General features: G+C 41.8%; 1 protein-coding gene across 2 annotated transcripts in view; it reads right to left on the bottom strand.

Moving 5' to 3' along the window:
• Positions 1–26,077, bottom strand: part of PTPRG (protein tyrosine phosphatase receptor type G) — a 745,156-nt gene that overhangs the window by 155,936 nt on the left and 563,143 nt on the right. For both annotated transcript variants that reach the window (XM_050781197.1, XM_050781198.1), the window contains exon 6: positions 8,264–8,330. In XM_050781197.1, the coding sequence (XP_050637154.1) occupies positions 8,264–8,330 (67 nt within the window). The remainder of the gene's footprint in view (positions 1–8,263; positions 8,331–26,077) is intronic.

Genomic DNA, 26,077 nt, shown 5'->3' with positions numbered 1-26,077 from the left:
ACACCACACCTGGCTAATTTTTGTATTTTTAGTAGAGACGGGGTTTCACCATGTTGGTCAGGCTGGTCTTGAACTCCTGATCTCAGGTGATCTGCCCGCCTTGGCCTCCCAAAGTGCTGGGATTATAGGCATGAACCACCACACCTGGCCCCTCCACCCCACTATTCTGACTTTCATCACCATGGATTAATTTTGTGGATGGACCTGTTCTCACACTTTATATAAATGGAATCATGTACTATGCACTGTTTTGCTTTTGAGTGACTCCATAGTTCATTATCTGTAAGTGCTGCATAATATTCCACTGTATGAACAGTCTACAACTTCTATATCTATGTTCCCACTGATGGACATTTAAGCTGTTTCCAGTTTGTGGCTATTATGAATAAGGCTCATATGCACAAGTCTTTTGTTGATATTTTTCTTGGGGATATACTTAAGTGTGGCATTTCTGGCTCAGAGGGCGGGGTGCATGTGTAACCTCAGCAGAAACAGGCACAGGGTTTTCTGAAGGGGTGGAACCAAGTGCATCCCCAGCAGGGGAACAGTGCAGGCAGCACCATACCCTGGGGCTGGTTTCTTTTAAAACAGTGAATGTGTGGCTGGTGATGCAACAGCAACTGTATAAGATGAAGCCGACCCACTGTTCTAGAAGGAATTCAGAGGACTGGTCTGAAGATGACGCTCTGTTACTCTTCACTATAGAAACCTCAGTCCCAGCAGGTGGAATATGGAAAGATGAACGATGTGGAGTTTCTTAGACAGCTTTCACCACTCTCTGGAAATGCTTGGCAGGGCAGTCAATGCATATTTTCAAATTCACTGTTATTTCTTCCCTTTTTGCTAGAGGCCAGGAGTGACAATAGCTATTCTAGGACTTTGTCCTTAGATTTGGTGAGGAGATGATGAGTATCCCAGGGCAGGGGCAAAAAGGTGGAAGGAGACCCCCAAAGGTGAGTCGAGTGAACAAACTAGTCACATGAGAAAGCTGGTCTGGCAAGGAAAGTTTTAATCTTGTCATAGCCACAACTGCCAGTGCCGTGTTTTGACAAGAGAAGCTTGCAAGAGCCTCATTTTGTGATACTAATAGAAGCGAGTTCTCAGGTGATAATTTATTTGTCCTTTCACTGATAGCTTTCTTGGAAGAGCCAGGGAAGGGAAGACAGACAGAGAGAGAGCAGCTGTCTAGCTTTGACCAGCAGAAGATTTTGTTGTGTCTGTGGCAATTTCTTTTTTTTTTTTTTTTGGCAGGGGATTTGGGGGAGGGTGGGGACAGAATTTCCCTCTGTTGCCCAGGCTGGAGTGCAGTGGTGTGATCTCGGTTCACTGGAACCTTCGCCTCCCAGGTTCAAGTGATTCTCCTGCCTCAGCCTCCCGAGTAGCTAAGATTATAGGTGCCCGCCACCATGCCTGGCTAATTTTTGTAGTTTTAGTAGAGACAGGGTTTCAACATGTTGACCAGGCTGGTCTCGAACTCCTGACCTCAGGTGATCCACCCACCTCAGCCTCCCAAAGTACTGGGATTATGAGTGTGAGCCACTGTCTGTGGCAATTTCTGACTATCCCCCTCACATTTCCTATGAAAGAAAACGAAGCCTAGGCTGGGCACAGTGGCTCACGCCTGTAATCCCAGCACTGTGGGAGGCTGAGGTGGGCGGATCACGAGGTCAGGAGATCGAGACCATCCTGGCTAACACAGTGAAACCCCGTCTCTACTAAAATTACGAAAAATTAGCCAGGTGTGGCGGTGTGCGCCTGTAGTCCCAGCTGCTGGGGAGGCTGAGGCAGGGGAATGGTGTGAACCCAGGAGGTGGAGCTTGCAGTGAGCAGAGATCGCGCCACTGCACTCCAGCCTAGGCGACAGAGTGACTCCGTCTCAAAAAACAACAACAAAAAGAAAACAAAGCCTATTACACCTCACTAAGATGATATATTCTCCAGGAGAGGAAAGTGACAGTGGGGGAGGGGTGGGAAAAGAGGACAAGCAGATAAAATACCAAGCAATCACCAGAGGCAAGTTTCCTATCAGGAATACAAAAGTGGTCCGTTTCAGAGGACTGACACAAGAGGATGGTGTTTTGAGGCCTTTTGACAATATATGGGTATGTACACAAATAGCCTGCTGAATTTTCCTGGGGTGAGTACTATAAAAAGGAAGAGAAATTATGTATTCCAGCAACATGAAAAGAAAAAACAGATGCCTTTTAACTGACACAGGACATAATGCACATACACTCGATCTTAGCCGAAAGGACGAGAAGCGACGTATAATGCGCATACCTTTTTTTTTTTTTTTTTTCCTGAGACAGTGTTTTGCTCTTGTCACCCAGGCTGGAGTACAATGGCGTGGCCTCAGCTAACTGCAACCTCTGCCTCCCGGGTTCAAGTGATTCTCCTGCCTCAGCCTCCTAAGTAGCTGGGATTACAGATGCGTGCCACCATGTCTGGCTAAGTTTTGTATTTTTAGTAGAGACGGAGTTTCACCATGTTTGCCAGCCTATTCTCAAACTTCTGACCTCAGGTGATCCACCTGCCTCAGCCTCCCAAAGTGCTGAGATTATAGGCATGAGCCACCATGCCTGCCCCACACATATTTCTTAACACGGATCAGTTAGGTAAAACCGTTGATGCAAATAAGTTGGTGCAAAAGGAACTGTAGTTTTGTACTGTTCAAATTTGCAACAATGATATTGGAATGCATTCTTCAATAAATATGGTTATGTTATACATCATTTTAATGCACCTATTTCTTGCTTTGTGTTTTTGCTAATGACTTAGCACTTGCTGTTTATTTTATATTTATTTTAGACTATGGAAATGTTAGACAAAAAGCAAATTTGAGCAATTTTCTTATTCGAGTTCAAAATGGGCCATAAAACGGTGGAGATAATTCACAACATCAACAACGCATTTGGCCCAGGAACTGCTAATGAACGTACAGTGCAATAGTAGTCCAAGAAGTTCTGCAGAAGAGACAAAAGCCTTGAAGATGAGAAGCGTAAGTTGACAACAACAAGTTGAGAGCAATTCATTGAAGCTGATCCTCTTACGACTATAAAGGAGGTTACCAAAGAACTCAGTGTTAACCATTCTATAGTAGTTTGACATTTGAAGCAAATTGGAACAGTAAAAATGCTCGAAAAGTGGGTGCCTCATGAGTTGAGCAAAAATTAAAAAAAAAATGTCATTTTGAAGTGTCATCTTCTCTTATTCTACATAACAACAATGAATCATTTCTCGATCAGACTGTGACATGTGACAAAGAGTGGATTTTATATGACAACGGGCGATGACCAGCTCTGTGGCTGGACTGAGAAGAAGCTCCAAAGCACTTCCCAAAGCCGAACATGTGCCAGAAAAAGATCATGGTCACTGTTTGGTGGTCTCCTGCTGGTCTGATCCACTACAGCTTTCTGAATCCTGGCGAAACCATGACAACTGAGAAGTATGCTTAGCAATTTGATGAGATGCATTGAAAACTGCAGCCAGCTTTGGTCAACAGAAAGGGCCCAATTCTTCTCTACGACCACGCCTGACCACACGTTGCACAACCTAAGGCTTTAAAAGTTGAATAAATTGGGCTGCAAAGTTTTGCCTCATCTGCCATATTCACCTGACCTCATGCCTCTCACTTAGAAGACTACATTTTTACACTGATTCACAAACAGGATTTTTTTGAAAAATGGATTTTAAACCATCAGAACTAGACTAAGTTCTTAGCAACCAGTATTTTTATCAGAAACGGCCACTTGCAACTGCTGGTTCTTATGTACAAGAAGTGCTGCTAATTACAGTGAATAGGATTTACAATCTTTCCCTAAGTCTTTCTTCTCCAGTGGATGTTGATAATAGGGCAAATAAAATACTTGATTTAGATACATTTTAGTGCTTCCATCTATCACTCCATGAGTAGATAGATGGGACCAGAATCAATGGCAAATCACCTCACTCCATTCTATTTATATGCTCTTGAGTTTGTAAAAATCAAAATTTGCCTAGAAAAATGAACACATAAGACACAGCACTTCATGTGGTCAAGAGGTTTCTAGGCTGTCTCTCCCTAGAAAAGCATTAGAGAAGCAATGTTACTGTATTAGTCCATTTTCACGCTGCAGATAAAGACATACCCAAGACTGGGCAATTTACAAAAGAACGAGATTTAATGGACTCACAGTTCCACGTGACTGGGGAGGCCTCACAATCATGGTGGAAGGTGAAAGGCATGTCTCACATGGCGGCAGACAAGAGAAGAGAGCTTGTGCAGGGAAACTCCCCTTTTTAAAACTATCAGATCTTGTGAGAGTCACTATCACAAGAACAGCGGAGGACAGACCTGCCCCCATGATTCAAGTACCTCCCACTGGGTCCCTCCTACAACACGTGGGAATTCAAGATGAGATTTAGGTGGGACACAGTCAAACCATATCAGTCACCATTCTCCAAGCCTCAAAGATACTACATCCTCTCTTACCAACAGACACCTTCATGTATACTGGTCCTGCTTGCATCACTTCTCTGCCTGGACAATCTCCATGCACTCTTTAGGTCTTAATGTTCAGTTGGTTTGAGACACTTCCAATCACCCAAGTTTGAGTTTAGCGTGCTGCTTCCCAGACTTTAACATCATTACATACTTAATTGTACATCTCTACCAAGCATATGCAAATGTGGTGAGGGTAGGTCCATGTCTCAATGCCTAGCTTCATGGTGTACTGAGATTAGGTACTCAGTAACTATGGACAAAATGAGCCAGGACTGTTTGTAAGAATCTCTGAGCAAGCACCATGGGAGTGTGATTAGGAAGGTGCCTCTGGAAAGAGATGTGAAGCTCTGTGCCACTCTTAAGCATGCACCCCTGAGATCTCTCCCCCTTCCAGAGACAAGCTGCTGTGAGGAGCTTGTTGAGCTGACAGCCTGCAGCAGCTGCACCTCCAGGATCTGCCCAGCGTCTACAATCAGGCTATTCTTGCTGGGAGGCTCCAGCCAATGACAATACATGGTGGGGAACAAGAGCTGGGCCATTCCTGCCAACACAGGACTCCTTTCAGGGGCAGTCTTTGCTCTGGGACTCTCTGATAGCTTGGCAAAGACTTCCTTAGAGCTGCCTTCAGCCAGTCCTCCTAGCTCACCTCTCTCCTTGCAGAGGTGTCAGACCTGCACCATGCATGGCCCAAACGCTCTCTCCACCAACCCCTGGTCCTTCTCTATTTGATCCTTCCCAGGCAGTCCTTCCTTGCCAAAAATCTTTCCTGCACTTCAAATTCCACCTTGGTGTCTGCTTAACAGAGGACCCTAATGACCAACTGTCAAATACAGTTGGCTGATATGATCAGGTTATTCCTTCACATTTCAGCTGAAGAAACACTTAAGATGCTTCTTGTTTAAAAAAAATTAATGAGAAATTAACATTCTAATATATGACTCCCAGAGCTGAAGAAATAAAAGTCACTTCTGAACTGCAACAGAAATCCATATTGATTTTTCTCTTTACATATCTCTATCATTGTTCCCAAGCCAGAGACTGTGAAGGACATGATTATTTATGTTCCTTCAAATTAATAGATCATTCAAATCCCTCACAGGACCTTCAACTGAAATGCTTCTAGCTCCAACAAAAGCTTTTTTTTGGGGGAGGGGGACAGAGTCTCACTCTGTCACCCAGGCTGGAGGCTGGCATGATCAAGGCTCACTACAGCCTCAATCTCCTGGGCTCAGGTGATCCTCCCCCCTCAGCCTCCCAAGTAGCTGGGACTACAGGCATGTACCATTATGCCTGGTTAAATTTTGTATTTTTTTTTCAGAGACAAGGTTTTGCCATGTTGCCCAGACTGGTCTTGAACTCCTGGGTTCAAGCGATTCACCCACCTCAGCCTCCCAAAGTGCTGGGACTACAGGCATGACCCACTGCACCTGGCCTCCAACAAACGTTATTTTTGTTTTTTTAAAACTATTTCTAATGTCCTCCACTCCCTTTTGGAAGAACGACATACTCCTACTCCTTTTTCTTCCCAATCAAGGCACAACCCACATGGGCTTTAGTTCTTCCTTCCCTTCATCCCATTTTACATTTTGAAATTTTCACTTATTTATTTGTATGCTTACTTGATTCAGTCATTTGGCTAAGATACTGAGCACCTACTATTTGCCAGACACAGCATGCCACACTAACATGGTTTTCTGCCCTCAGGAAATTGATACCCAAGTATCTGAGATATGAGCAAATACACAAACAGTTATTTCAGATACATGTAAGTGCTTTGAAGAAAGAAACCTGGGATGGTGTAACAGAGAGTGATGGGAGTGGGGTGGGATGAATAATTTGATAGGATACTTAAGAAACAACTTTCTAAGAAGGCAATATGGGAGCTGAGACCTGAAGGCATAAGAAGGAGACACCCTTGGCACAAGCAAAGGAAGAACTCTCCCGACAGAGGAAACAGCAAATGCATAAGCTGGGAGGGGCTGCATACCAGGCAGGCTGGTGGGAGAGGAAGGCAGCACTTCACTTCCCTTCTAGGTCCATGAGAGCTGGCCTGTGTCTGTCTTAATCAGTGTTCCAAATCTGGGTTTGCACAGCGTGGGCATGCAATATATTTCTGCTGAATGAATAAGTGAACTTCCTCTGTAGGTCAGTGTATTTTGCAGGTCTTGTCTGACTTCCCAGTTAGAGGGTAGGGTTGAAACCACACCCTGGGCATCCTGGCAACCCTCCCAGAGCCAGATATCGTTTTTCCATATGTAACAGCCTCTGCTGTCGCCTGAAGGTTTGTGTCCCCTAACCAAATTCCTATGTTGAAATCCTAATCCCCAAGTTTATGATATGAGGTGGAGTCTTTGGGAGGTAAGAGCCCTCAAGAATGGAGGATGGGATTAGTGCCCTTCCAGAAACTGAGAACTGGGAAGAAGCAATGGAAATACATATCTTTTTTTTTTTTTTTTTTTTTTTTTTGAGACAGAGTCTCTCTCTGTCATCCAGGCTGAAGTGTAATGGCCCAATTTTGGCTCACTGCAACCTCCGCCTCGTGGGTTCAAGTGATTCTCCTGCCTCAGCCTCCCGAGTAACTGGGATTACAGGCGCCTACCACCATGCTCAGCTAATTTTTTTATTTAGTAGAGACAGGGTTTCACCATGTTGATAAGGCTGGTCTCAAACCCCTGACTTCAGGTGATCCACCCACCTCGGCCTCCCAAAGTGCTGTGATTACAGGCATAAGCCACCGCGCCTGGCCCAGAACTATCTTAAAATGAAAGCCTCTATGTGGTATTTTTAGTAACCCTATTTTTCTATATTGAGTAGGTTTATTATTGTTACCTGCTGCATGACTGACCAATTTTGAGAACAGAACAATTAATCCAAAATCCTACTTGCTCCAGTTGACCCCTGACAACTGGTGTTAGTTTCACTGAAAGAGAGGGGGAAGATGTTTGTTAAGCTCTATGGAGTTGGCTAATGTCTAAAGACAATCCTCCCAAAAAGGTGTGAAGATGTTTTATCACAGCTGTGGAGGTGAAGGGGAGATTTATTATGGTTATTAATGCTATTTCTGTCAACGTCTCTGGAATTCTAATTAGATTATTAAAACTTTGCAAATCATTACATTACATCTAGACTGCACACCTCACTGCGACAAGGGTACTTTTGAAATTAGAGGATCTTGATGTCATAGGTAATGATGCAGTGCTGATAATAAAGTTGCAGGGAAATTCTTCCAATAAAAACCAGTTGGAAAAGACAGAACCCATTTATCTTACTTTCTCTCCTGGTTTTATGCCTGAGGATAAGAGGTCTGCAGCACAGAATAGTAGTCTGGCCTTTTCCATTCTAGTAGCGGCATGACGCTTGCTCACATGCTGCAAAGTTTAATAACTTGTCTGGCTACTTAAAATGCTTCCCTAGATCTGAGACGCAAACCAAACATTTATAGGTGAAAAGACAACTGAAAGAATATTTTTAGGAGAGATATGAAACAAATGGCAAGTTCAACACATAAGAACAGTACATCTTAGGGTGTTTTGATTTATAACCTATGCATTCAAACTGGTACCTGAAAAGAAACAAATTGCTTACTGTTAACCCAGACCCATTTGCAGGTAATAAATGGGCGTGCTCTTTACCCATCAAATAATGGCTCTAATGCCCTTCAACATCAGGGGATGAGGAATGGGTGTCACCCTCTGTCCTCTGCAAGATAACCTGGTTCCTTTAGGTAGAGATCTGAGCCCTTCACCTCCCAGCAAAAGGAAGTGTATGTGGCATACTTACCATGATGTACAACACCCTTCAACCCATGGATAATAGGATCCAGTGCAGAATTGTCCCTCGGACTGACCTACGTGTAAAGGAAACATGATTGGTTAAATCTATTCTGGCATCAGGCACAACAGTCTCAGTTTAATCTTCTAAAGAGAAGGGAGGGGGGAGTAGATGTTATCTAGCAAGCTGCTTAGTTCTCACATACAACATGGCTCTCACCAAATTCAGGAGATTTATGACATCATAAAATCAAGTGAGGAAGTCTAAATCAAAAGAAACTTCTCAGAATACATTATAACAGGAGACAAATACTATAGTCCAAGGAAAATCTTAAAAAGCAACTGCAAGATTTTCTTCTTGCCTTGTTTTATTAAAAGTAGGTCCAATAGGCTAAAAAGTCATTGAAAGTCATAAGAGAGCAATTCATCATTGAGGGAAGATTTCAACACTTTCTGGTGATTATGTTTTTCCCTTCTTTTTAGAAAATGAATCTGTTTCCGACCAGCCTATTCTCCTTCGTAAGGATCCCAGTCCCTTGTGAAAAATCACATATTCTAAAATTTATGGAAAGCAAAAGAAGAGGGGAGAGAAGCTTGAAGAGACAGTGTCTCCCACCCTCATTTCCTCCTGGGGTTTTTAATCCCCCTCAAAAGTCAAGCCTCTTCAGTCTTCCTCCCATCTCTTCTTTCCCTTAACTTTCTAATACTACTCAGCAGAACTCCTCATTCTTGCCCATTCTAGAAGATTAAAATTCTAGCAGCATATTACAATTTTGGCTTTCAAATACTTTTTTTTAGACATACAGAGATTTTTACAAATGAAATGAAATGACATCTTGAATTTGTTTCAAAATAATCCAAGAGTGAACAGCAGGGGGAGTGAGTGGGGTATACATGCCACAGGATTGACCTGAATCAATCATTTATGACCTTGGGTGGTGGGTATAGGATGGGTCATTCTACAATTTTCTTCACTTTTATGTATATTCAAGTCTTTCCAAAATAAATAGTTTTTCAAAAATCTATTATCTATGGCCAGCATAGCTCCCCCCATCCCTCATTGATAGTATTTATATATAATCCACTTCTCACATAATGAAGTTGAGATATTGATGAAACTTTCACTCTGTAGCTCAATCCAATTTGATGCTTTCAGGTCAATTCAGAGGAATCAAGAGACACCCCTAGAATGAATTTTAAGGTGACTGAAAATTTTCCACATTCCTTTCTACTCTTACAAATTTTCCCTGTTGGGTTGCTGTTCCTCGTGTGTCCTCTCTGACAGTAACACACACTCCACACACTTCCAGCTCTCCTAAGCCTCAGCGTCTCCAGAAGAGAGCAGTGGTTCTCAAATGGGGGAGATATTGCCCTACCAGGGGGACATGTGACCATGTCTGGAGACAATTTTGGTTGTCACATAGCAGTGGGAGGGGAATGACAAGGGGAGGGGCTACTGACATCAAGGTAGAGGCCAGGGCTGCTGCTAAACATCCTATAATGCTCAGAATAGCTCTCTACAACATCTTATCTGGCTAAGATGTCAATGGTGCAGAGGTTGACGGTTAGAAGCCCTCATTAGATGCTCTATGAGTTAATAGTGATTACATCTTCATGTCTAGAGCCTCAATTCAGAATACAGATGCTATTAAGTACAGGATTGTGTTTATAGACTAATAAAATATGTGGAGTTTGCTACTGCATTGTAAACACTACAGATACCAAAAAAAAAAAAAAAAAAAAATCAGTGAATAGGAACCCAGTGTATCAGATCATAAAGGTGGAATTCTGGGAGTTGGCATAAGTGTGCCTCCAAATTGCCTGAGAAGCTGCTCAAGCCAGGGACTGAAGCATGAAACATTCTTGAAAGGTAACCATGCACAGAATACACCAAATTAAACCTGCATTAGAAGAAACATCGTATTTGTACCATAGCAAGTAATTGATCAAAATTTTAAAACCTGGTCAAAAATGGAATTACAGCTCATGAATACAAGAGAGGAGAACCTAACCAGTAAATGTGGTCAAGTTTCAAGAGGCCAGAATAGAATAAAATAAGGATCCTAGAGAATGATTCCATATCAAATTCAAGCTATAGACAAAAAGATGGTCCCTTTGATTCAGTATGGAGATGCCAGCTTAACTACCTGCAGTTACTCTAATATCTGTGAGAAATGACAAAATGGCCACAAATTCCCTCTATCCCTGTTACATGCACCTTTATAACTTGACTTTGCCCTCCTCTATGAAAAGTGTACACCAATTACTCCATTATTTGAAATTGGGCTTGTCCATATGTCTTGCTTTAGTGAATTTTAGTGAACATGATGCAGACACAAGCTCATAAAACACTTGGATTCTTTGGAATCCTGACATCAAGTGAAGAATTCCAAGTTAGCCTATTAAAGGATGAGCGATTACAAGGAGTAGACATAGGTAGTTCTAGCTAACGTTCTTCTAGACTCACCAGCCTACCACCACCAGACAGGTGAGTGAGTCCATTTGAGACCATCCACCCTCAGTGGAACCATCTGCAGTCCACAGAGATGGGCTGAACTGGCCATACCCAGAACTGACCAGCCAACCTACTGACCCATAAAACGATTTAACTAACTGGAATCATTTGGTACACAGCAAAATTTAGCCATTAGAGTTTCTATGAGTTGTATGCAATAATAAAAAATGGGAAATAGGCTATGATAACAACAATTTTTTAAAACAATGTATCTTGCTTATGGTATGTCTTAAAAGTTTCCCAGTAATATTCCACATCACAAGATAAAGCATTTGCTGGCCACCTGATCAACTCATGTGCTCCTCCAAAAAGGTGTTATCCCTTCTCTACCATGGCAACATTTATCAGATACTCTGATCTTGGATCCTGAACGAGAGGGAATATTTTACACTCGGGGGACCACTATGGTTTGAATGTATCCCCAACATTTCATGTGTTGGAAACTTAATTCCCAAAGCAATAGTGTTGAGAAGCAGGACCTTTAAGAGGTGACTAGGTCATGAGGGTTCTGCCCTCATGAATAGATTATCATCATTACTGCCAGAGGGAATTTGTTATAAAAGTGAGTTTGGCCCCCTTGCAATCCCCTCCTGCTCTCTCACATTCTCTCTCTTGTTCATGTGATATGCGTTGCCATGGTTATGATGTAGCAAAAAAGCCTTGCCAGATGTCAGGGCCATTCTCTTGGACTTCTCAGCCTCCAGAACCATTACCCAAATAAATTTCTGTTCATTATAAATTACCCAGTGTGGTATTCTGTTATAGCAGCACAAAAAAGACTAGGACAGGAACTTTTTAATGCATTTAGTCTCATCTGATAATATGAAGGCTCAAACACAGTGTTTCTAATCTTCCATGACTGACACACACCAATAATATTTGTAGGCTATGCAAAAGGAAAACAACCAGTCAACTTAGTCCAGGTTCAATTTTTGGTCACTTCTGATTACAGCTTCTCCGTGTCTGATACTCAGACCTCACCTCATCTGAGCTCAGGAACCTGACCCCAGATTCTAAACAACTGCATAAATGTCAAGCCTTCGACAACAACCATTCAGCTCCCATTGTCTTCATTGGTGGTTAATATGGCTGGCGTTGAGAAGATGAACGAGGAGAAAAGGAGAGAAAATGAAGATTATTAGCTGGTCAAAGTAACTTACTAATAATACTGAGCTCATCCTCTGGTCTATGTCTTGGTTCTAAAACTCAGGATGGGGAATCCGAAGAGCATGCTAATAAGTGAATTTGTTCCAGTAAGGCATAACCCTAACTGAAATAATCCCTTTCACTCACTGTTTCAATCAATTTCCCACTTAAAAAAAATTCATGGGCATAAGCTAAGCAATTTTGGCAGTTTTTAAATATGACAACAGTGAAGAGGGCTGTATTAGCAACCTGTGTTTACATTTTATTCTTCGTCTAGGATGGAGGAGGCCAGGCATGGGGAAAATATGGAATTCTGAGTCAGGTATGGATGATTTGAGCTTTAGTGTCCTTGTCTGTGAAATGGGGATACAGTCTTATAATGTTGTCATGAGGATTAAACGTTTAAAGCTTATAGTATAATGCTGGGTACAAATGCCACATCCAATAAAGGACAAATAACACTGGGCAACAAGTTGACCTAAACACTCGAATTTAAATGAATGACAAACAAATGAAATTTATCCCTGAGCTTGTCAACGTGCTTGGCTCTGAAAGTAATACCTCTCTGAGTTCAAATTTCAAAAGATCCAAATTTATGTTTTATTTGACATCCACTCAATTTTGTAATATGCTGTTCCTTTTAAAGCCACATGAGAAGTGATCCTGGCTCTTGAAATTTGCTTCCTTCCACTTTAAGATCAAAGGAGTTATGCAGTAATATGGAGAAGGCAGCAATTGCACAAATGAGCTTAAAATGGACTAGAAGAAACAGACACCCACCCCCTTTCCCTGCAGAGTTCATACTCTCATTGCAAAACTTCGCTCCTGGCACTTCCACTTCAGAGCAGCTTTCGTGGCATTAGTCATCTTCAAAAGGATGGCACACAAACTCGACGGAGGGCTCTGAATTAAAGCTTTTCAGTGTCTTTAGATATAACCAAAGTATATAGAGACACTGACAATACAGAAAACCATGAAACGTAGGTTTGGGCTAAAGGCCAAATTCATATAAATGCTCATGGAATCTAAACTTCGTAACATTTTCTTTCCAATTAATAGCTCACCATAAGGATCCACGTAATGATCAAATTAGTAGCCACGCTATCAATAATCTCTAGAGATATGTTTATCTGGAGGCTCTGCAGGAGGGCCTGTGTTTACTCTTGCTTGAAGTAAAATGAAAAGGAAGCAGAGAGACCCCATCAGATGACATGTGCCTGCGTTCAGATATGTGCTGCCATTTACTTCTACTGCCCCCATGCCATTTGGCCCTTGAGTTGGATCCTAATAATTTTCTCTCTGTCAAGTCCTAGCCATCTGCTAAATAGGATGATCAAGACAACCTACTTGCCTTGAATCCGATACCACCAGCTGCTCCTTCAGTACCATAAACATTACACCCAGCCAATATCCTCTTGTGGGAAAAAGGATTTATGCATGCTGAGGGTGAATGGCTACACCATTAACCATGGCTGCAGAGGATAGTGACAAACGGCAGGACCAGAAACTCCACATGGCCTTCCTGAATTGCGGAGAAGAGGACTCACCCACCCCAGCAGTTAGCAGGTAACTGTGTCTTCAGAAGCTAATCGTTGTATTAGCACAAGGGCAAGCACTTCTCAGGATGTTTGGTTTCACATCTGAATCTCCCCTCCTTCCATGGCTCTTACCTAAAGAGCCTTGTGGCAAGGATGCTGTAGTTTCTCTCATTCTGACTTCAACATCCTAGTGACCACTAACCAGATTTTTGTTCATGTTGCTGTCACAAAGCATTTATAACTTCATTATTTTGCATCCCTGCATTTTGGTTAGCCCTTACCCAGAGAGAGATCACTGCCCGGCTTCTTTTATTAGTAAGTTAAACACTTGGCAATAATTTAGGAAATGTGGCTATATAGGTTCAAGAAGACAATTTTAGCATGAAACCACTAACCACTGAGCTATATTGAAAACACTTTTCTTTTCCTGACTTTTCTTTTTAGTCTTCACAAATATTACTTTCCTTCTTGTATAGCCAATGGTCTTAGTTTCTGATACAGAAATGTAGTTTTTCCCTTTTGACATTCCAACATCATTTTCTAGTGTCTCCTAACTATCACTGCTGCAACGGGATATTACAAAAAGCGGAATCAGAGGTGTTGGCACATGTGGCATCCCAAACTGCCATGAAATAAGTCAGAGAGGAATACAGAGACACAATTCAGAGTGATGCATGGCAAGGGAAAAAGGAGCTCTGTAAACCTTAAGGACTTTTCATGAAATTCCGATAAAGATGAGTAAATAAGTGTGGATTCCTGGTCTAGGGAATTGCTTTAAATGCAACTACTAAATTCCAGGATCATACATTAAGCCTAATCTAACAGATATGCAAAATATAACCGAGGCTTCTCACAGAAGAGCCCCTGTCTGAAGCGAAAGGTATGGCCCTGTATCATCATCTATTTTCCAGGATTTGACAGGGACAGACTCCTGGGACTGGTTTCCATTGGCAGATGAGAAAACTCCTAATTCCTCAGGCTTGGGAAGGGATTAGTATGAAAAGGAAACACAATTATAAATGCTAATAGGATTCACCCTCCCCCCTTCAAATGCAGCTTGAGCACGGACACGGTTTACTTACTGTTAATTCATAATATTAATGGAAACTAGTTAATTCACAGGTTATTCATCTCCAGAGAATTGAGATATGTGGTCAGAGAAGGCCACTTGAGGAAATGAATTTTGTGCTTTTGATCTACTTAAACTGACCATTCTCTGGCCCCCTGACCCTGCCTCCAAAACCCACCAGAGTGTTTGCCATCTCATTGTCAGACTTGGCTTGGAAGAGTGCATTACTGGAAAAACCAATCCCCGTAGGGCGACAGCAAGGCTGGTAGCAAATCCGTATAAAATGACAGATCTTGCCAGGCGCGGTCTTGCAGATTGTCAATACAGGCGATTTCTCATTTTCATGAGGATCAAACTGTCCTGGGGTGGGCATACAATTCCATTTCCTCTGGCTTCAGATTCACCCAACACACCATTTCAAAGCCAGAGCAGAAGAGAGGGAAGAAGTGGGATGGCTGGGGTGCTTGGCAAATGGTACTCCCATAGGGGCTGCATGGTGATTTTTGTCCTTCTGTCTTTTTGATGCACTGTGTTTCAGAGTCAAGAAGGTGTTGGGAAAGGCTTTACAACATTCCAAGCAGGGGTCCCAGAACCTGTCTGTCCTACCCTTTCCAGTCTTCTCAAAGTGTAGGCTGCTCCTGAACTGGAGAGAAGCAAAACAGAAATTCCAGCTTTGCAAAGCATGACCTAGAGTCTTAAGCTACAATGCACACTATTTCACACAGATATTGTCATGACCTTTGAATTTAAAAAAATAAAATAAAATAAAATAAAGTAAAAGGTATGAGATCTGGGGAAGCCTGGGGCAAAAGCAGCTTATTTCAGGTTCAGTGACTTGCCTGCAAGTTTCTCCTGATTTTGTGTGGCAGTGCTGGACAACTTTGACTTTCCCTTGTTAATAATCTCGCCATGCACTGAAAAGCCCCAACAATATCAAAGGCTTAGTGGAGAAGGCAGAGCCGGCTGTTTTCACATGTAGCAAGTTACTTCAACCAAAACACATTAGATGTGAACTCTTACCCTTGTTTTTTCATTCCCTGGAAGCAAAAAGCTGCTCAGGGGTACTCCATTTACAAAAGACTCGAAATCCAGAAAACACTGAGTGGGGATGCCTTTAATTTCCTATCACGTATGCAGCATGAAAAATATAAGAGACAAGGCACATTGGATCAAAGAGGTTGCCAGGTTGATCCTTCTGTTGAAAAAATGTCCCTCCATAGGAGTAGGTAAGATTATCATTTTGCATTATTAGGAATGGGGGAAGACCATGTAAATATCATGTAGGTATCATATGTAGAATGTTAAAATGACCTAAGTGACCTTAAATACTCCTTTATAGTTATTAAAAAGGTGACGGGGGGGGACAATGTTATGGGCCTTCAGCCCAAATTATAAGCACTGGCTCCTTAAGCTCATTGATTCAACCAGTATGTACTGAGTGTCTACTGCAGGCTGTGATGGGCTAACTCTAAGATGATCCTCCAAAGACCCCTGACTCCAGGTATTCAGACCCTTATGTAATCACCTTCCCTTGAGGGTGGGCTAGATCTAGTGGCTTAGTTTTATTCAGTAGAATAAGGCAAAAGCAATGTTACGAAAGATTCTGGCCATGCGAAGTGGCTCACGCCTGTAATTCCAGCACTTTGGGAGGCTGAGGCAGGAGGATCATTTGAGGCCAGGAGTTTGAGACCAGCTGGGCAACACAACATCTCTAGAAAAGAATTTTAAAAATTAGCCAGTGTTTGGTGGTGCACACCTGTAGTTCTAGCTACCCCGGAGGCTGAGATGGGAGGATAGCTTGAGCCCAGGAGTTAGTGGTTACAGTGAGCTATGATAATGCCAAAAGGAACTGACGGTGGCCTTCGGCCAACAGCTAAGAAGCTCCTCAGTCAAATAGCCCTTGAGGAAATGGGTTCTGCCAACAATCTAAGTAAAATCAGAAGTGAATCATTCCCCAGTTGAACTTTCAGATGAGATCATAGTCCCAGTTGACACCTTGATTGCAGCTTTGTGAGAAACCTTGAATCTGAGGACACACAGAAACTGCGAGATGGTAAATGTGTGTTGTTCTAAGCTGCTGAGTTTGTAGTAATTTGCTCCATAGCAGTAGATAACCGTATGCCAAGAACTGAGTAGCAGAATAGAATATGTCATTGAACAAATCCCAGTGCTCTGCCCTCATAGAGCTGGTGATCTAGTTCTAGCTCCCACAGAGGGGTTGGGGGCCCTGGCTTCTGTAAGGAACGCACACATCACCATTTTCCTTACACTGCTGCATCAACTATCAAAAGGCAGTCCCCTTCTTTTAGATGAGTTCTTGCCTCTCATGGACCTCAGCTGCTATGTCACTGTTTCTAGAGTTTGAAAAGAAGCAGTTTGTTTAGAATCCAAGTTCCAACCAAGAAAACTTGGCAAAAAGAATGAGCAAACCCCAAATGGAGCAAATAAACATCGATAATCAATTCTGGGATATAGAATTTTCGGTAGCTTTTATGTTTAAACAAATATAGAAAACCAATTAATTGCAGCACAGAACCTAAGTGAAAGGTGCCACTGAACAAGGCACAGGGCGTAATGCAGTGGCATGGGCAGCTGCTGTTTCAAATCCACAGCAATTAAGTGCAAACTAATTACATACCCCACTGTTTTTTTTTTTTTTTTTTAAGAGGGGGTAGTTTTACTCTGTGCTTCCTTAGAAGCACTGAATGATTGCTCTCATAATGTAGTCTCTGAAGACTGATTAAGCACCAATTCACTCTCCTAAGTAATACCTCACAGGTCTTTCCCTTCTAAACCATGGGCTCATGGAAGGGGTTTGCTGCCTGATACTACAAGAGAAACTTAAGCTCCTTGTCATCATCCTCAATGAAATAAACCAGCTAACTCATCTAAACATTGTACTTAATTCACAGACAAACCAGTGAAAATTGTGTTTAGGGGGCTACTGTTAAAGCCATTGGAGCATGATTTAAGGGTCTCAGTTAAGCTATGTTTTTTCTGGGTGGGGGGTTACGGATAGCTTGTTTAAGTGGACAAACATCTCAAAATCCACAAATTAGGGAAATTCCTTTCTAGTAAGAGGCAGTCTAAACAAAATCCAGCCCCGTCTCGAGGAGGACATAGATTAATGCTAACTGAAGAGTTCGGCTTTGTATTTAACATGCACCTGAGTTCAACGGAGGATAAAATTAAACTGCAACGAGGAAAGACAAAATCTTTCCCAGCAGGCCTTGATTGATAGACCGTGCCATTTGCAGCAGAACAAAATGGAAAACCAGAAAGTTTGTTCCCAGCAATCATTGCCTCACTGGGCCAACTCTCTCTCCTCTGAGAAAATAATATGATTTCTTCACAGAGCATGTAGTCTACTTATTTAAGCAACTGTGCTCAGGATCTTTCAATTCTTCCAGCAGTTCGGTTGGGAAAAAATGGTCCCAGTAGGGGAGAGGGTGGTGTAGGTAACATTTAGCCAGGAAGAGGCTTATCTTATGAAAACTGCCATTGACAGTAACCTGGGAATAAGTAACTCCATAGAAAACGCGCAGATGGATCTCCTGCAGGTGAACACGATGAGCTCATTTTAAACTGCAAGCTGGGTACGTAAGAAAAGTGTTGTGGTTAAGTACAGGGTTTCTGAAACCCGATTCACAGCCCAGCTCTTCTACTTAGCAGTTGTTTGGTCACAGCAAAGTGAATTACAATCTAGTTGTGCCTCAACTTCCTCATATGTAATGTTGAGATCACCCCCCTAAAAAACCTCATAGGGTTGTTAAGAGGATTAAATGAGTATTTAGCACAGTTACTAACACATCCAAGATCCTTAAAAACTGTAGCTATAAGCCATTCTTTCCCCCAAAGAGGCAGGCATGCCCTGCTGGTACCCAACCAGGAACACACAAAGTTCCAAAAATACTCCCACTTCTGGTTACAGACAGATCAATCATTTTGGAGTCCTGAACTAAATTCAGCCAATCACAATCCTCTACCCACACCCCAATCTTTCATCTTCCAATCTTTTGAGACCGAGTCTTGCTGTCACCCAGGCTAGAGTGCGGTGGCGCAATCTTGGCTCACTACAACCTCCACCTGTGGGTTCAAGCAATTCTCCTGCCTCAGCCTCCCCAGTAGCTGGGATTACAGGTGCATGCCACCACACTTGGCTAATTTTTGTATTTTTAGTAGGGACGGGGTTTCGCCATGTTGGCCAGGCTAGTCTCAAACTCCTGACCTCAAGTGACGCACCCACCTTGGCCTCCCAAAGCACTGGGATTACAGGTGTGAGCCACTGCACCTGGCCTTCAATCTTTTATTTTAATACAATTTTAACATTTTTCCATCCAGCAGACTAAATCCCCATACCTAGGAATTATTTTGATTCCACTCCTTTCTTAACCCACTCACTTCCTTTCTTGCCGCCCAGAAAGTCTGGAAGATTCTACCTCCTAAACGCATCTTGAATCTGACCACCACTTCTCTGCAGTTCCTCTGGTCTAACCGTATCCTGGATCAACACCATCTTGTACCTAAACCACTTCTAGAAGCCTGACCTAACTGGGTTGCCTGCTTTCTCTGCTGTACCCTCCAATTCCTTCTCTGCCTAATAGACCAGTAGTTGTTTTACCCTGGCTGCCCACTGGAATCATCTTTAATCTGCTTAAAAAAAAAAACAACCCAAAAAACTAAAAACAAAAGTAGACTACAACAATGACGAAACACTATTCTGATTGACCTGAGGGTGTGGCCTGGGCATCTGGATGTTGAAAAGCTCCCTGGATGATTCTGATGTGCAGGTAGGGATGAGAACCACTGAGTCAGAATGAGCTTTTAAAAATAAATCTGGCTGGGCACGGTGGCTCACACCTGTAATCCCAGCACTTTGGGAGGCCAAGGTGGGCAGATCACAAGGTCAGGAGATCGAGACCATCCTGGCCAACACGGTGAAACCCCACCTCTACTAAAATACAAAAAAAAAAAAAAAATTAGCCAGGCGTGGTGGTGCATGCCTGTAGTCCCAGCTACTCGGGAGGCTGAGGCAGGAGAATTGCTTGAACCGGGAGGTGGAGTTTGCAATAAGCCAAGATTGCACCACTGCACTGCAGTCTGGGTGACAAAGCAAGACTCTGTCTCAAAAATAAATAAATAAATAAAATTTAAAAAATAAATAAAAAATAAAAATAAATAAAACCAATCACAACCCATGACAGCGTAAAAGCTCTCCCAGATCTGGGCCCAGCAGACCTCTAGATTCTTCCAGGATTTCCATGGTTCCCTACAGGACTCCTGGGCCTCCTTCCTCTTCCTCAAATACTCTGAGCATTTCACTGCCTCCAGGCCTTTGCCCCCGTTGTTCCCACTGACTAGGCTGCTCATTCCTTAGCCCTTTGCAGGGCAAGTTCTCAGTCGTCAGGGCTCAGCTCAATGTGGCTCCTACAGGAGGCCTTCCCTGGCTCATTCCAAATGTTTGCTAACTCAGTACTCCACTTAGTTCCTTCCTGGCACCAGTCTCAGTTTGTCAATTCCTGAAGCTCAGGGTACAGCCCAACTGGTTGCGTCAGCTGAGGAAATCCAGGCTGGAGAGTCCTTGAAGTTTAAGCAGGTCAGAAATCCTCACACCCTCTGGGTATCATGGGAATAACATATCCTTTCTCCAGCACTTCCTACCCTTCATTGTAATTAACTGTTTAGACATCTGCTCCCTTGACTGGACCAGAAGCTCCCTGAGGGCAGGACTTGCACTTTATTTAGTTTGTTTCATATTCCCAGCTCTACCTTAGTGCCAACAGAGAGCTGGTGCTAACAAGATGTTTGCTTCCCAGAAGAATAGGAGGTAGCTATTAAAGAGGTGAAGCAGGGAAAAGACGTAAGGGGGACGAAGCTAAAAGAAGACTTTAACCAGGGTATCTAGAGAGTTCAAAGAGTTCTGGGATTTATGTCCAAAAAATGTGATCCAAGTCTTGGTTGTGTGACCTGAGGTAAGTGACTTTAATCACTATGGGCAAGTGGACAATGACGCACACTTCCTGGGTGGTTCTGCAGGGGTAAAATGAAAAGATGCCTGTGACACAGGCATTATTTTTCCACTCTATACGGACCAGGGGATTATCACATTGTGGTGGGATTTGTTTTTATTTTCTTTTAATCCATGACTGAAAAGTGGTATGGAATTAGGAGGAAAAGGCAAAAGCAAGAAATATAAAATTTAAAAAATAATAGTTATCATTATTAACGAGAACTTCTAAAGCAAGTTTCTAGCCTTTTTCCTTTTTCTAGCTCAGAATTTGCTCGTATCAATTCTCGGCCTTTTGGCTAAGATCAAGTGCAGAATTTGCTCCTAACTGGTTAAATACTCGGTCTTCCAAGTCAGGTTGCCTTGGTTCAAATTACACTTCTACCACGGATGAGGTGTGACAAGGGCCAGCATGCCATGACCACCAAGGCAAATCCCACCCACAGACTGCATCTGTAAATAAACATTTATTGGAACACAGCCAGGTCCACTCATTTACGTATCATCGGTGGCTGTTTTTGTGTTACAAAACCACAATCAAGCAGTTGGAACAGAGATCTCGTGGCCTGCAAAGTCGAAAATATTATGATCTGGCCCTTTGGCCCTTTATAGAAAAAGTTTGCCAATTCCAGTTTTACACAAACAAATTACTTAACTGTCCTAAGCCTCAGATTCTTCAGTCTGGAACATGGAGATAGTAAAAATACTTTCCTCTTAGGGCTGTACTTTCCTCAGAGGGCTGAGAGAGGCCAGTGGGACAATCCACGTAAAATAATTCACACAATGCCAGGCACATGGGAAGAATTCAATGATGAAATTACTGAACAGTAAACATTACTGTTAAAATGATCAGTGCTAAACTCCATCCATCCACCTATTCATTAATTCAACCACTAATTCATACATTCAACAAATACTTACTAAGCACCTAATAAGTGCCAACAATTACACCAGGATGTATTGTACTGCAAATGTATCTATTAGACAAACGAAAGCACAGACAAAAGAAAATGATTTTTTTCTGCCAATCAGGTGCTCAAACCCTGTGAATTGTGTAATTTTGATATTAGTAGACACAGTTCTAATACTGTATCAACCAGACTATGAGCTTTGTTTTGTTTGAAGACATATTGCAATAGGAAACCCGATGCCTCTTCCTCAGTAAGCCTTCAAAATATCTTTGCGGAATGACTGATAGATTGACAGTTGTTACCAACCAGAGAGGCTTCTAATGATGAAAAACTGCACAAGTTTTATGGCATAGTAAATGAACCACACCTGTAAACGTCACACGAAAATCTCCAAAAATTTAGAAACAGCTTTTTACAGGTGTTGTGTTAATCAGATCTTGGTATCCCTGCAAATGTAATTTCAAAGACTAAGCATGCTCTGAGAAACGTGAGAGTTACTTTAGAATGTTAAATATGCAAAGTTCAACATTTATATAAGGCACAGTGCCTTATGATTCTGTTGGCAGAACAAAATACAGAATTAAAGCAGTCTGTGAGCTAACTGGGAAAAGTCCCCTTTAAATTCTCAAACTTTATTCATACATTTTCAGGCGAAACCTTTGTGAAATATATTGCATGCTTCATTGCCTCCTTAAACATAATTTAAGCCTCTGTAATGACTAAAGATGGTCCTTTTGAATAATAATTGGGTGACCAGGTTCTAATAAAGCAGAAGCCTCAGAGTACATGTTCTCATGCAAGTGTCACGGAAAGTAAAGACACAGAGCCCTGAAGAACTCTCTAGTGAATGCAGTATGTGTGTTTTAGCGTATGGATATGGTGACATATAAATTGGTGCCTGTGCATTAGCTCCTCAAGACTGTCAGGTCACTGACCCACTTGTAAGCTGGGTGACGTGTAAGAAGTCTCACTAGGAAACAATTCTAAAACTCATAGGTCCTTAGTTTAAAATGGTCTTCCCATTAGACATGGAGGTCCCAGATGAAATGCATGTTGTGATTTGCTTGTTATCTTAATTTTTCATTGAGGTGTAACGTAAACCACTAAGCTACACAAATGTTAAGTATATAGTTAGAAGCATTTTCACATCTGTATACACCCACGCGACCTCAGCCAGATGAAGACAAAAATTTCCAGAACTCTAGAAGGCTTCCTCCTTAAGACCCTCCAGTTGATAACCCCATATTCCATATGTATTAATGGAAACATACACCAGAATCTTGTCTCACCTTCTTTCACTCGTCATTGTATCTGTGAGATTCACCCATGTTTGTCCAAGTAGTAGGAGTTCATTTTTATTACTGTAGAGAATATCATTATGTGAAAATACCCAGATTGATTTATCCAATGATTTGCTGTGTTTATGGTAAATTTTTTCTCTTTCTGTTGCATAAAGCATCACCAACTTGATGCAGTTTATGGAAAGAAGATTTTCAGCCAATAAAGCACATCAGAGTAGGGTGTAACATTTCAGGAAAGGAGGCACCACAGCAATCGTGTTGAATTTTAACTTTCTCCAAAGGATACTAAAAGGCCTACCTGATACTAGATGGATTTTCAATCTGTCCTATGACAATGGGAGTCAGCAGAACCTCATCGACAAGTGCAAGGACTTTAAGAGTTGGGCAGACCTTCCGGTTTGGGTTCTGGGCTCTGGCAAGCTGGCTGACATTGGACAAGTAACTTCACCTCCTTGAGACTCAATTCCCCCCAATTCTGAAATCAAGACAACACTGACAATAAAGCTCTTACAGCTGTCATGAGAGTTGCTACAATAATCCACTTATGGAATAAACACCCCCAAATCCTGGTTATTACTGTAATTGAAAAAGTTGCTTTCAATATACTGAAACCTTGACTGGCAAATTAAAAACATCATAGTCAACTTATTTTTTGAGCAACCCTTGTAATTATATTCTTTCCCACTATTAGAATGTGCTTTGGGGCCAGGAGTGGTGGCTCACCCCTGTAATCCTAGCACTGTGGGAGGCCAAGGCAGGTGGATCCCTTGAGCCCAAGAGTTCAAGACCTGCCTGGGCAAAATGGCAAACTCTTGTCTCTGCAAAAAATACAAAAATTAGTGCCACTGTACTCCAGCTTAGACGAGAGGGTGAGACCCTGTCTCCAAAAAAAAAAAAAAAAAAAAAAAAAAAAAAAAGAATGTGCCTTGGATCAATCTATATGGTGCCTGGCACAGTTATACTCTATAAGTTGAAATTCTGAGATAATAGAAATTAATAATACTAACTTCAAGCAGATATAGAAGTGACATATTAATTCTCTTTGGGTTTGGCTGTCAGTAAAGAGCAAACATGAGTTTCACAGTCTTTTCTCCATTATCAATCACTTTTCAGAGTGGTAACCTACCTGCTTATATTCCCCAACCCTTGAAAACCTCTTGATACATGTTACCAGAAAAAATTTTAGTTGAGAGTCTGCACCAAAGATAAACACTCTTTAAATCACCCAAGGGAAAGAGATTTTTTCATGTGTGATTTCTAGTCATCTGCATTAATGTTGAGAAGATAAACCAATAGGAAGGTTATCTATGAATTTTAGATACTCTGTGCACCACCTTCCATGAAACCTGAGGGAGATGAAAACTCTGTCTGGTTGGCAGTCAGGTCACTCGGGTATGGATCAAGAGGTAGGAAGATAAGAGATGAGAAAAACGTGATGAGGCCCTGAAAATCTCTATTTTTCTGATGACCTGAAAATCTATAAGCTTTAACTGTGCCTCTGTACAATTGCAACAGTCAGTTGAATCCCAGTTTAGCAAAACTATGTCAATAAATACTGGCCCAAGAATGTAAATTATCATATTTGTTTGGGGCTTTAAAAAATAGTTATTAATACTTTTATAGCTGGGTGTGGTGGCTTCTGCCTGTAATCCCAGCACATTGGGAGGCTGAGGTGGGAGGATTGCTTGAGGCCAGGAGTTCAAGACCAGCCTAGACAACATAGTGAGACCCTGTCTCTATAAAAATTAAAAATTAGTAGGGCAAGGTGGCATGTACCTGTCCTAGCTGCTCAGGAGGTTGAGATGGGAGGATTGCCTCAGCTCAGAAGTTCGAGGCTGCAGTGACTTATGATTGCACTAATGCACTCCAGCCTCAGAGACAGAGCAAGATCCTGTATCAAATAAACAAGTAAACACATTTTAAAAATTATCTTAGTATGTTTAGAGGTTAACATTCTTTACTCTGCTTTTCACTGACTCTGTCACAGAACTCAAACAGCTGAAGTATATGAAGTACTTTGGCTACTACATGTAGGAAAGAGAAAGAATATCATAAAAGCACAAGAAACTTATGAGTTAAAATAATGACTCCTAAACAACAACAACAAAATGCCCTGTGTTAATGAGAATATGGTCAACTGATTACCTGTATACTTGGTTAAGGGAGTTACGTGAACAACAGCCTTTCAAAATTAAAACTGAGTATACTTGTTAACCAACAAAATCTATGCTTTTTTTTTTTTCTCTCTCTTTTGAGACAAAGTCTCACTCGGTTACCCAGGCTGGAGTACAGTGGTGCGATCTCAGCTCACTGCAACCTCTGCCTCGCAAGTTCAAGTGATTCTCCTGCCTCAGCCTCCTAAGTAGCTGATATTATGGGCACGTGCCACTACATCCAAGTATTTTTAGTAGAGATGGAGTTTCACCATACTGGCCAGGCTGGTCTCGAACTCCTGACCTCAGGTGATCTGCCCACCTCAGCCTCCCAAAGTGCTGGCATTATGGGTGTGAGCCACCGCACCCGGTCAGAAATCCACTTCTAAGACTTTTAAACAATAATGTGAATAAGTGGATATGGGCATAAACATATCAATACAACGTATCAGTATTGTTTATCAGAGGATGACCATCTGAAGTTATTCTAATAAATCCATGAATAGTTACCTACTTAAATTATGGCATCACCATTTAGTGTCACACTATGAAGTAGTTAAAAAGGTTAAGGAAAATCTATATCTTCTAACATCAAGACATGATTATTACATATGACTAGGGTCAAAATCACTTTATAGTAGTTTCGTTTTATTCAGGTAACATATTTACACATGTTTTTAAAACTTCTGACAGCAGAAAGGCAAACTTTAGTGGTTCCCTCCAGACGGTAGGATCCCCTTTTCCTTAACAGACCCTCGTGTTGCTTGACATTTGTACAAGCATGATTGTTTTTAGAACCAGAAAAAGTGATCTGCATTTTGAAAACACATTGTATTCAAATGTTGATATATTGCATACGTCAATTTTGATATATTTATATATAATTTGGTATGTGTATTTTATGATTTGGATCTGCATATATATCAAATTTGGCATATTTGTATCAGATATATAAATGATTAAACTATAAATAAGGATTTATATATATCATAGTAAGCATTTCAGCAAAGAGCAACCCAGGGTGACTGGCAGGAAGTGGATTTGTGCTGATCGGTTTCCAGCTGGCTGCTGTGTTTCTGACACAGTGTCAGATGCTGTCAGACCACAGCTGGACTCCTCTGTGGCGGGTAACAGGAACAGGCCATATTCTTACACAGCTAATCTTTAATCTACTTCTCCTCCCA

Source organism: Macaca thibetana, chromosome 2 (assembly GCF_024542745.1).
Source record: "Macaca thibetana thibetana isolate TM-01 chromosome 2, ASM2454274v1, whole genome shotgun sequence".
In the NCBI taxonomy this organism is placed as follows: domain Eukaryota; kingdom Metazoa; phylum Chordata; class Mammalia; order Primates; family Cercopithecidae; genus Macaca; species Macaca thibetana.
The sequence above is the reverse complement of the archived record's forward strand: the minus strand, read 5'-3'. Positions and strand labels throughout refer to the sequence as shown.